The sequence below is a fragment of the Rattus norvegicus genome, chromosome 9, assembly GCF_021556685.1.
Source record: "Rattus norvegicus strain SHRSP/BbbUtx chromosome 9, alternate assembly SHRSP_T2T, whole genome shotgun sequence".
Lineage (NCBI taxonomy): Eukaryota > Metazoa > Chordata > Mammalia > Rodentia > Muridae > Rattus > Rattus norvegicus.
In genome coordinates this window covers 6,537,027-6,549,631 of record NC_141542.1, presented here as the reverse complement: position 1 = coordinate 6,549,631, position 12,605 = coordinate 6,537,027, and the positions used below count along the sequence as shown (strand labels likewise).

General features: G+C 47.5%; 1 protein-coding gene across 4 annotated transcripts in view; it reads left to right on the top strand.

Annotated features, from left to right (window-relative positions):
- The window catches only part of Rfx2 (regulatory factor X2), a 67,207-nt gene that overhangs the window by 36,105 nt on the left and 18,497 nt on the right, over positions 1-12,605 (top strand). For 2 of the 4 annotated variants that reach the window (XM_087565039.1, NM_001413766.1), the window contains 3 exons: positions 341-411; positions 1,178-1,439; positions 10,532-10,606. In XM_087565039.1, the coding sequence (XP_087421165.1) occupies positions 341-411; positions 1,178-1,439; positions 10,532-10,606 (408 nt within the window). The remainder of the gene's footprint in view (positions 1-340; positions 412-1,177; positions 1,440-10,531; positions 10,607-12,605) is intronic. The other 2 variants (XM_087565040.1, NM_001106877.2) reach the window with 1 other exon arrangement.

Genomic DNA, 12,605 nt, shown 5'->3' with positions numbered 1-12,605 from the left:
GAGCTTCTGTCTCCCGCTGGGCTTCCCTCTTGTCCTCTCCGGGGGACTCCTCACAGAGCACAGAACACTCAAGCTGTGGGAGAGCCACTATAGTCTGGGTCCCAGCTCAAGACCACTGAGCTGCCTCCCCACAGGCTGGCCAGGGAGAGGCTGAAGTTTGTGCCACAACACGCTGGTCATTCATTATACAGCATAGGCCCAGGGCTGTGTCCCCCTCGGGGTGAGGGGAGGGAGGAGAGAGGGATGTTCTCATGGGTGCTGCTGCCCCCACACACCCTCTCCAGGCATACCTTTGTTTCCAACCTGGTCCCCTGTGTGACTCACTCACTTCTCATTGCAGGTGCAGCACGTGTACCCCGCACAGGTGCAGTACGTGGAGGGTGGGGATGCTGTCTACGCCAACGGAGCCATGTACGTGTGCTCCATGAGGGCCCTGGTTCCCCACAGACTCACAACTCCCTTGATGCCTGTGGGACTGGTGTGGAAGCAGTTGACCTCCCCACAGTCATTTTCCCCCATACCCAACCCCCGCGACCCCAGTTCAGGGCCACGGCTTTTGTGCTCTTGGCTTCTAGAAAACTCGAAAAAAATATCAAACCAGGGGTTGGGGATTTAGCTCAGTGGTAGAGCGCTTGCCTAGCAACCGCAAGGCCCTGGGTTCGGTCCCCAGCTCCGGAAAAAAGAAAAGGAAAAAAAATATCAAACCAAGCCACAGGCCCTTGAGAGTGATGTCCTGAGAACTCTCCATCTGAGCCTTTGATGAGTTTCTTGGACTGTTAACAAAATTTACTTTCCAATTTTTAAGATATTCTGGAGCTTTCTAGAATTTTCTTCTATCTTTTGTGTGTTCATTTGTGTGTAATGCAAGTGTGTGAGAATACATGTGTGAGTGTACATACATGAGTGTACGTGTGTGTGCATGTACATGTGTTAGTGTATACATGTGTGTGCATGTGTGTACTTGTGTTGAGTAAGTGAGTGTATGCTTACACATGTGAGTGCAACACTCACTGGGTCCAGCAGAGTGCATCGGGTCCCCAGGAGCTGGAATGACAGGCAGTTGTGAGCCACCATTGGTTGCTCTGTTAAAGCTGAGCCAGCCCCGCAGCCCATCATCTCCTCTAGATCTCTCAGTAGTGTGGTTAGCTATAGAATGGCACTGCTTTCTCTCCCACAGCCGAGCCGCCTATACCTACAACCCAGACCCTCAGCTCTACGCCCCCAGCAGCGCAGCTTCTTACTTTGAGACTCCAGGTGGCGCTCAGGTGACGGTGGCAGCCTCGTCCCCACCAGCGGTTCCCTCCCACGGCATGGTGGGCATCACCATGGATGTCTCAGGGACCCCCATTGTGTCTGGCGCAGGAACCTACCTCATCCACGGGGGCATGGACAGCACAAGACACTCCCTGGCCCACACTGCCCGCTCGTCACCTGCCACGGTATGTACAAAGGCCCTGTGGCCAGCCCTGCTAACTTCAGCAGCACCCAGCACCCAGCACCCAGCACCCAGCACCCAGGCAGGTGAGTCGGAAGGCCCAGGTCTGCATTCCGCCAGCTGCTGAGGTGCTGAGGGGAAGGAAGAGCTGTGCCAGAAGGAGTAGCAAAGGCCTTTCAGATTGGGCCCTGTAAGAAAGATGTTGGGGAGCAGAGTGTCCTCGGCTGGTGGTCCTGCTGCTGTCCTGGTCATTATCATCCACACCGTTAGCCCCCGGGGCCCTTCCCAGATGGAGACCATACCCTTCGAGGACACAGGCTCCTCTCTAGCTTACCTGCCTTAAATATAGCTGTGGTTTGGACTTCGGAGTTTTTGTGGAGAAAGGGAATTCTGTGGAGGCAGAGTCTTGCTGTGTAGCCCAGGTTGGCCCAGAACTTCCTGTAGTGTAGGTTGACCTCGATCCCACAATCCTCAGTCTCCCAAGTAGCCAGCTGTGTCTCATTTTTTAATGTTTATTTATTTTATCACTTTGTAAATTAACATGGAGTCACATCATTCTTTGGTGCAGAGCCCTGAAGGACTAGATGTGTGTTTAAGTTCCTGGGTTCCTGTGACACATTCCTCACCCAGACATAACAAAACAAAACAAAACAAAACAAAACAAAACAAAACACCCTTTGCTACAATGCTGGCAGCTATAGGTATGCCATGGAATCTCTGTTTTCACAGTAGCTGAGAGCAGTGGACAGCTAGGCGCTCAAGCTTGCTCTGTGTTACTTTAGCTGTCTGCTTTCTGCTGAGCCAAACTGGCCTTTTCCAGCTGGGTGAGGAGAAATCCTCACATCCTGGAAACAAGGCCCCGTCAGATGCAGTTTGTAAGCATTGTTAGTGTCTGAGCTTCCTTTCCTATTATTTGTTTTATTTTTATTGGTTATTTTTTATTTACATTTCAAATGTTATCCCCCTCCACAAACCCTCTATCCGCTCCCCTCTCCCCCTGCATCTATGAGAGTGCTCCCCCACCCACCTACCCACCTACCCACTCACACCTCAGTGCCCTGACATTCCCCTACACTAGGGCATCGAGCCTCCACAGGACCAAGGGGCTCCCCTCCCACTGATGCCAGATAAGGCCATCCTCTGTTAAATATCCAGCTGGAGCCATGGGTGTCCCAGCCCCCTGTGTACTCTTTGGTTGGTGGTTTAGTCCCTGGGAGCTCCGGGGGAGGGGTCTGGTTGGGTGGTTTTGTTGTTCTTATGGGGTTGCAAACTCCTTCAGTCTTTTCTCTAACTCCTCCACTGGGGTCCCTATGCTCAGTCCAGTGTTTGGCTGCAAGTATCTGTATCTGTATTCGTCATGCTCTGGCTGAGCCTCTCAGGAGACAACCATACCAGGCTCCTGTCAGTAAGCACTTCTCGTCATCAGCAATACCATCTGGGTTTGGTGTCTGCACATGGGATGGATCTTGAGCTGGATGGCCTTTCCTTCGATTTCTGCTCCACACTTTGTCTCTGCATTTCCTTTTGACAGGAGGAATTCTGGATTAATAGTTTTGAGGTAGATGGGTGGGCTCATCCCTCACCCAGAGGCCATGCCTGTCCACTGGATACGGTCTCTACAGGCTCTACCTCCTCTTTGCGGGGTATTTCAGCTAATGTCCTTCCTGTTGGGTCCTAGGAACCTCTTGGGTCCCTGGCATCTGGGACTTTCTAGTGCTACCCCAAGCTCCCCCTCCCCTACCTACTTTCAAATTCCTGACCCTCTGTACTTCTCCCCCATCTTCTCCTATGTCTGAAGTGCCCCCTCTTTGCTCTTTCCCTCCTCTCTCCCTCCCAGATCCCTCTCTCCCTCTACTTCCTGGAGATTATTTTCTCCCTACCTTTCAGTAGGGCTGTAGCATCCACACTTTGGTGTGATCTTCTTTCTTTTTGGGTTTCATATGGCCTGTGAGTTGTATCTTGGGTATTCCGAGCATTTTTCCGCTAATATCCACTTATCAGTGAGTGCATACCATATGTGTTCTTTTTTGATTGGGTGACCTCACTCAGGATGATATTTTCTAGTTCCATTCATTTGCCTATGAACTTCATGATGTCATTGTTTTTGATAGCTGAGTAGTACTCCATTTTCTGTATCCATTCCTCTATTGAGGGACATCTGGGTTCTTTCCAGCTCCTGGCTGTTATAAATAAGGCTGCTATGAACATAGTGGAGCGTGTGTCTTTGTTGTATGTTGGAGCATCTTTTGGGTATATGCCCAAGAGAGGTATAGCTGGATCCTCAGGTAGTTCAATGTCCAATTTTCTGAGGAACCTCCAGACTGATTCCAGAATGGTTGTACCAGTCTGCAATCTCACCAACAATGGAGGAGTGTTCCTCTTTCTCCACATCCTCGCCAGCATTTGCTGTCACCTTAGTTTTTGATCTTAGCCATTCTGACTGGTATGAGGTGGAATCTCAGGGTTGTTTTGATTTGCATTTCCCTGATGACTAAAGATGTTGAACATTTCTTTAGGTCTTTTCGGCCGTTCAATAATCCTCAGTTGAGAGTTCTCTGTTTATCTCTGTACCCATTTTTAATAGGGTTATTCGGTTTTCTGGAGTCTAACTTCTTGAGTTCTTTGTATATTTTGGATGTTAGCCCTCTAGGATTGGTAAAGATCTTTTCCAAATCTGTTGGTTGCCATTTTGTCCTATTGACAGTGTCCTTTGCCTTACAGAAGCTTTGTAATTTTATGAGGTCCCATTTATCGATTCTTGATCTTAGAGCATAAGCCATTGGTGTTCTGTTCAGGAAATTTCCCGTGTGCTCATGTGTTCGAGGCTCTTTCCCACTTTCTCTTCTATCAGTTTGAGTGTATCTGGTTTTATGTGGAGGTCCTTGATCCACTTGGACTTGAGCTTTGTGTAGGGTGATAAGAGTGGATTGATCTGCATTCTTCTACATGCCAACTGCCAGTTAAACCAGCACCATTTGTTAAAAATGCTGTCTTTTTTCCACTGAATGGTTTTGGCTCCTTTGATCAGATGACCATAGGTGTGTCCTTGATTCCACTGATCTACCTGCCTGTCTCTGTACCAATACCATACAGTATTTATCACTATTGCTTTGTAATACAGCTTGAGGTCAGGGATGGTGATTCCCTCAGAAGTTCTCTTATTGTTGAGAATGATTTTTTTGTTATTCCAGATAATTTTGAGAATTGCTCTTTCTATCTCTGTGAAGAATTGGGTTGGGATTTTGATGGGGATTGCATTGAATCTGTAGATTGCTTTTGATAAGATGGCCATTTTTACTGTATTAATCCTGCTGATCCATGAGCATGGGAGATCTTTCCATCTTCTGAGGTCTTCTTTGATTTCTTTCTTCAGAGACTTGAAGTTCTTGTCATCCAGATCTTTCACTTGCTTGGTTAGTCACACCAAGATATTATTTGTGGCTATTGTGAGGGAGGTCATTTCCCTAGTTTCCTTCTCAGCCTGTTTATCCTTTGAGTAGAGGAGGAAGGCTACTGATTTGTTTGAGTCAGTTTTATATCCAGCCACTTTGCTGAAGTTGTTTATCAGCTGTAGGAGTTCTGTTGTGGATTTTTTGGGGGTCACTTAAATATACTACCATATCATCTGCAAATAGTGATATTTTGACTTCCTCCTTTCCAATTTGTATCCTTCTAATCTCCTCTTGTTGCCTAATTGCTCTGGCTAGGACTTAATATATTGAATAGATGGGAGAGAGTGGGCAGCCTTGTCTAATCCCTGATTTTAGTGGGATTGCTTCAAATTTCTCTCCTTTTAGTTTAATGTTAGCTACTGGTTTGCTGTATATTGCTTTTACTACGTTTGGGTATAGGCCTTGAATTCCTGATCTCTCCAAGTCTTTTAACATGAAAGGAGTGTTGTATTTTGTTAAATGCTTTCTCAGTATCTAATGAGATAATCATGTGGTTTTTTTTTCCCTTTGAGTTTGTTTATATAGTGGATTACGTTGATGGATTTCTATATATTGAACCATCCCTGCATCCCTGGGATGAAGCTGACTTGATCATGGTGAATGGTCATTTTGATGTGTTCTTGGATTCAGTTTGCAAGAGTATTTTTTGCATCAATATTTATGAGGGGAATGTATCTGAAGTTCTCTGTCTTTGTTGGGTCTCTGTGTGGTTTAGGTTTCAGTGTAACTGCAGCTTCATAGAAGGGATTGGATAGTGTCCCTTCATAGAAGGGATTGGATAGTGTCCCTTCATAGAAGGGATTGGATAGTGTCCCTTCATAGAAGGGATTGGATAGTGTCCCTTCATAGAAGGGATTGGGTAGTGTCCCTTCATAGAAGGGATTGGATAGTGTCCCTTCATAGAAGGGATTGGATAGTGTCCCTTCATAGAAGGGATTGGATAGTGTCCCTTCATAGAAGGGATTGGATAGTGTCCCTTCATAGAAGGGATTTGATAGTGTCCCTTCATAGAAGGGATTGGATAGTGTCCCTTCATAGAAGGGATTGGATAGTGTCCCTTCATAGAAGGGATTGGATAGGGTCCCTTCATAGAAGGGATTGGGTAGTGCTCCTTCATAGAAGGGATTGGGTAGTGCTCCTTCTATTTCCGTTTTATAAGATAGTTTGAGAATTATTGGTGTCAGGTCTTCTTTGAAAGTCTGATAAAATTCTGTGCTAAAGCCATCTGGTCCTAGGGAATTTTTGGTTGGGAGACCTTTAACGACCGATTCTCTTTCTTTCGGGGCTATGGGACTGTTTAGATGGTTTATCTGGTCCTGGGTTAGCTTTGGTACCTGGTATCTGACTAGGAAATCATCCGTTTTATTTAGGTTTTCCACTCTTGTTGAGTGTAGTCTTTTGGAGTAGGGTCTGATTTTTTTAATTTCTTCAGTTTCTGCTGTTATATTTCCTTTTTTATTTGTGATTTTGTTAATTTAGATACTGTCTCTGCACCCTTTGGTTAGTCTTGCTAGGGGCTTTTGTATCTTGTTGATTTTCTCAACGAACCAGCTCCTGGTTTTGTTGGGGTTTGTTTGTTTGGTACAGTTCTTTTTGTTTGTACTTGATTCAGCCCAAAGTTTGATTATTTCCTGCCATCTACTCATCTTGAGTGTATTTGCTTTTTGTTCTAGAGCTTTCGGATGTACCGTTAAGCTGTTAGTGTATGCTCTCTCCAGTTTCTTTCTGCAGGCACTCAGAGATGAGTTGTCCTCTTAGCACTGCTTTCATTGTATCCCATAAGTTTAGGTATGTTGTGCCTTCATTGTCGTTAAATTCTGAGAAGTCTTTAAGTTCCTTCTTTATTTCTTCCCTGACCAAGTTGCCATTGAGTAGAGCATGAGTTGCTGTTGGTTGTCAGCTCCTATTGTGTCTGTTGTTGTTGTTGTTGTTGTTGTTGTTGAAGACCAGCCTTAGTCCATGGTGATCTGATAGGATGCATGGGATTATTTCTATCTTCTTGTATTAGCTGAGACTTGTTTTGTGTCTTATTATATGGTCACTTTTGGAGAAGGTACTGGGAGATGCTGATAAGATGGTATGTTCTTTGGTTTTAGGGTGGAATGTTTTGTAGATATCTGTTGAATCCATTTGGTTCATAACATAGTTTCACTGTGTCTGTTTAGTTTCTGTTTCCATAACCTGTCCATTAGTGAGAGTGGGGTGTTGAAGTCTCTCAGTATTATTGTGTGTGGTTCAATGTGTGCTTTGAACTTTAGTAAAGTTTCTTTTAAAAATATGGGTGCCCTTGCATTTGGGGCATAGATGTTCAGAATTGAGAGTTCCTCATGGTGGATTTTTCCTTTGATGAGTATGTAGTGCTCTTCCCCATGTGTTTTGATAACTTTTGGTTAAAAGCCTATTTTATTGGATACCAGAATTGCTACTCTAAGAGCTTTCTTTTTTGATTATTTACATTTAGGGTCTTTGTTACAGAATGGTTTTCCCCATTTGGATGCCTGATAATCTTCTGTAGAAAACGGTGTCTTCAGCTTTACTGTGTGGATGCTCTCACTGTGTGCCCTCCTTCCCCCACCACAGGTTTTGCTGTGGTCATTGGTCATTTGTTTGATGACCTTTCTGGGCCACTGTGAAATTGATATTCTTTGTTGTGGTGATTTTTTTAAAAGAGTGAATATATAGATTTAACTTTTCTACCATAAACTCCAGGAAACATCAGTAGCTATAACTCCTTTTAATTGTTTGCGAAGATTACATCTCACTGTTTACTCCAGGCTGGCCCCCAACTCGACATCGTCCTGCCCCATCCTCCCCGGCACAGGGTTGGTGAGTCGCACCCCCACATCTAACTTGATAAATGTAACAAAATTGGGCCAGGCATGGTGGTGCACACCTCTAACCCCACGACCTGAAAGCAGAGGCAGGCAGATCTCTGTGAGTTCACAGAGTTCTCTATACATCCAGGGCTGCATAGTCTCAAATTGAAGAGATAGAAAGGAAAAGAAAGGGAGAAGGAGAAGTAGGGAGAGAGAGACAGATGGGCCCTGGCGAGGTGCCTCAGTGCTCAATGCCTGGTGAGTTCAGTCCCCCAGGCCCTGTGCAGATCAGGCATGGAGGTGCACATTTCTCATCCCAGCCAGGGACAGGAGGCTCCCTGGGGCCCGCTGGCCAGCCTAGCCGAGTGAACAGGCTGCAGTCACAGGGAGATGCTGTCTTAGGACACAGGATGACGAAGCTCTAGCATGGACTCTGGCCTCCAGTGCAGGAGCAGATAACCCCTGCCGTCCCCTGCTCTCCGTTGCTGGGCCCTTGCTATTTTCTTTTTCTTTTTTTTTTTTTTTCAGAGCTGGGAACTGAACCCAGGGCCTTGCGGTTGCTAGGCAAGCGCTCTACCACTGAGCTAAATCCCCAACCCCACTATTTTATTTTTTAAAATAGTGTGACAGAGTCATTGAGCACAGGGTTCAAACCTGCTGTTCTTACCTGTCCACCTCCTTTGTGTGGACCACTGCCTCCACGGAGCTTGTCTAGGTCTTTCGTGAAAGGTTCCAGAAGTGGGAAGAAACTGCTGCTTTCACCTGGCACCCCTGCTGCCTGTCAGGATATCGCAGGTTCAGGCCGTCCGTGCCTCCCTCTGCCACTGTATGCTTCTGGTTTTTTTTAAAGATTTATTTATTTATTATATGTGAGTACACTAACTGTCCTCAGACACACCAGAAGAGGGCATCAGATCTCATTACAGATGGTTGTGAGCCACCATGCAGTTGCTGGGAATTGAACTCAGGACCTCTGGAAGAGCAGTCAATGCTCTTAACCACTGAGCCATCTCTCCAGCCCGCTTCTGTCTTCTTGTCTGCCTGTGCCCAGCATTGATGGGAGCAGAAGGTGGACCTGGCCTCTGCCTGGCCGTGCTCCATGGTGGTCTCTGTGCTGTGTAAAGACAGCCCTGGTGTCCTGGCTCATCCAGGCACCACTGAGGGAGATCACAGATGGACCACGACTCTGAGGGCCTCAGAAGCCATGACTCTTCTGTTTTCTTACCACACTGTGTGCACTCATGTGCCATTGCACACTTGTAGACATCAAGACGATTTATGAAAGTGGATTCTCTCCTTACACCACATGGATTCTAGGGATTGAACTCAGGTCAACAGCCTTGTTGGCAAGCACTGTTACCACTGAGCCATTTCGCCAGCCCTGGGCCCTGTTTTGACCATGGCTCTAGGGTACCTGGTGAGTGAAACAGTCCCAATTGCTCTTGCCCAAAACCCAGTGGGAGCCCCTCTTCCTGAGGTTTTAGGTTCTTTCAATGGCTAATGTTAGCACCCACTGCCACCTATAAGGCCAGGTCACACTCAATGCAGCAACAAGTCTTACCCCCTCTACTCCACCCAGGTCCTTAGCTGGGTCACAGCACCCCTGACAGCCCGCTCTGTCCCCACTCACTGTCCTCGGCTCTGTCCCTCCCCTCCCCTGCACTGTCTCCTAACTCCAACTCCTCATCAGGCAGTGTGCAGTGGCTGAGAGGCCCTGAGCATCTGGCTGGGAGGTCCTGGTGCCACACTAGGGAAGGTGGCCGAGGGATCTGTGTCAACTCCTGTCCGCAGCAGCAACTGCACGGTGGGATGTGTGCAGGCATTGGGGGCTGACAGCTGATGGGCCTGGCTCACATCTGAGTTCACACAGCCGTTGTATTTAAGTTTGGTTCTCCAGGGCTGTGGAGAGGGCTCAATGGGTGAAGTGTGACCCTCTCAACCCTCACATAAGAAGCTAGGCATGGTGGTGCCTTCCTCTGACCCCAGAGCCGAGGAGCTGGAGACAGGAGGATCTAGGAGCTTATGAGACAGTCAGCCAACTCGAGTTCATAGAGAGACTGTGTTGTCAAAAAAATAAAGTGGTGGGGCTGGAGAGATGGCTCAGCGGTTAAGAGCCCCAACTGCTCTTCCAGAGGTCCTGAGTTCAATTCCCAGCAACCACATGGTGGCTCACAACCATCTGTAAAGAGATCTGATGCCCTCTTCTGGTGTGTCTGAAGACAGCTACAGTGTACTTATATATAATAAATGAATAAATCTTAAAAAAAATAATAATAAAGTGGCAAGGTGACCCAGTGCCTTGAGGATTCAGGTCCAAGAACCCCCGTGGTGGCACACAGCAGTCTGTAAGTCCGGTTACAGGTGATCCGGCGCCCTCTCTGGCCTCCACAGGTACCCGGCATGCACACACAGGATGCACAGACAGACACACTGGCAAATCACCTACACGTGAAATACAAACACAAGTGAATTAGGAGAGAGCCTGACGAAGACTCTTGCTGTGGGCCTGTGGGCCTCAGCTTTCATGTACATGAGCTTGACTCGAGGTGCGCTGGGACATGACATGAGGCCGCTAGTGACTTCTCCTTTTGCTGCTGTCTTAGTCTCAGGGCTTAGGTGCATGGCACAAAGCCTTGAACCTTCCATGGCTTCACTCACCATTAACCACTGCTACCCGCCTTGCTAGCTGCCATTGTTATTTGGATGCTAATGAGAGATTGTGTGGGCTGCCTGCCTCTAACATCTGATTTCCTTCTCTCCCCCACCCCACCCCACCCCACCCCCACCGCCTTTTTGGTTTTGTCCTGTCTCTGTACATGTCTTTGTAGCTTGAAATGGCGATTGAGACTCTCCAAAAAAGTGAAGGCCTCGCCCCCCACAAAGGCGGCCTGCTCAACAGCCATGTAAGTGCTGGGAACCCCACTCCCCGGGCGCCCTCTCGGCCTGGAGTGCTCACAGATCTTAGAAAAGCCCAGAGACGTGGCAAAATACAACCTCAAAAGGATTAAAGAAAGATGGAAAACTCTAGCCTTAGATGGTGAGGAAGAGGCCGATCACTAGGTCCCCTGATGATGACACCTGGACCCAGCTTGTCCCTTGTGTAGACCTGGGGTGAGATCTTAAGAATGGACTCTACGATAAGCAAGAAAGGTAACAGAAGGGACTGGCCCGGTCACTCCTGTCATCCCAGACTCAGGATGCCAGGGCAGGAAGGTGGCAGGTCTGAGGCCAGCCTGTGCTACAAGACCCTGTCTCAAAACAGAAAAACTGGGGAAGACTCAGGGGGTCAGGCACCGAGGCCCAGGATCCATTCCTAAGATCACACAGGCAGGTGTTGGTGCTTCATTCCTGCAGACAGCACTTAAGAGACCGAGGCTGGAGGATCAGGAGATCAAGGTCAGCTGTCACAGCACGAGTTTAAGGCTAACCTGGGCTACATGAGAACCTGATTAAAGGGGGAAGAGGAGGAAAGAGGGCCTAGAAGGTATCTAATCGGTCAAGTGCTTGCCATGAACTTGAGTTCAAACTCCAGAACCCACATAAGCCAGGCATGGTGACGTGTGCCTTTAACCCCAGCACTCAGGAGAACACCCTGGTCTACAAAGGGAGTTAGAGATGACCCTGGACCTTGTCTCAAAAATAATAATAAAGTGTGGAAGCATGTGGCAGTGAATGGCTTAAACCGCTTTGGCTCCCAGCAGGTTGCATATGTACTGCACCTGCCCAGGAACTATGGATTCAAGAATGAAAGACATGCACATGCACGCACACGCACATGCACACACCAGCTAATTTTGATATACTTTGACTAGCTCAATTGCTGGGCACTTTCTCCCCCCCCCCCCCCCCCCGGAGCTGGGGACCGAACCCAGGGCCTCGGGCTTGCTAGGAAAGCGTTCTTCCATTGAGCTAAATCCCCAACCCCTTGCTGGGCACTTCTAAACCTCCCCATGGCTAGCACACATTTCTCTCCATTATTCCTGGCTTAACACCTTCTAAATCTGTATTTTATCTTTGCTGCCCTGTTGCCTTCTGGGAAGCACCCCCTTCCCTCATAGGCCTGTGTTCCATTTCCACCAATACTGCTGGATGGTTTCTCTCCTGCGGCTCTTAAATCTGATCCCTCTGCCTCCCCACCACCACCCACCTCTCCCTCTCCCTCCCTTTCTCTCTCCTGCCCCTTGTCCGCACAATCTGAAGTCCCACCTCTGTCTTTCTGCCCAGTCACTGGCTGTACGGCAGTTGTTCAATATCAGTCGAAGCCAGCTGGGGCAGGGACCTCAGGTCTGGAAGCCAGAATAAGACAAATCATTAGACCCATTCCCAGCATCTTACCTTTTCTGTCCAAATTCTCAAAAAGGCTCTTCCCTTAGATACAAATTGAACATAACCATAGCAATTATGTAAATTACAAAGTATGATGTACAATGAACATCCAGCCCATCATATCTGCCAGTTAGAAAACGTACTCTACTTAAACAAGTACTCCACTCAAAGAGCTTACAAGTCTATCCTTGAGTCATGTTCTGTTTCTAGCTTGCATTACCATCTGAAAACCATCCTTTCAAATGTATATCACCTCTCTCAATGCTAAACAAGCTTTGATTATGAGACTATACCTAGTCTTCAGCCCCATCAGAAATCAGAGAACAAATTATTACCCGAATATGCAGGAAGCACAGAAACGCAGCTTCTGAAGTATGGACAAATTGCAGAGACAGACAGCTGGACCGTCCATTAACTCCTTAACTTCCCTGTAGTGTGGGAGCATGTGTCTTCAGTCTGCTGGCCCAGAGCTATCTGACAGACCTTGAAATGAAACAAGAACTGTGAAGGACTCGTTTGCTCTGTCTTGGCAGAACTAAACTGTCACCCACCCCCCTTGTATGTCCTTCCCTGGAC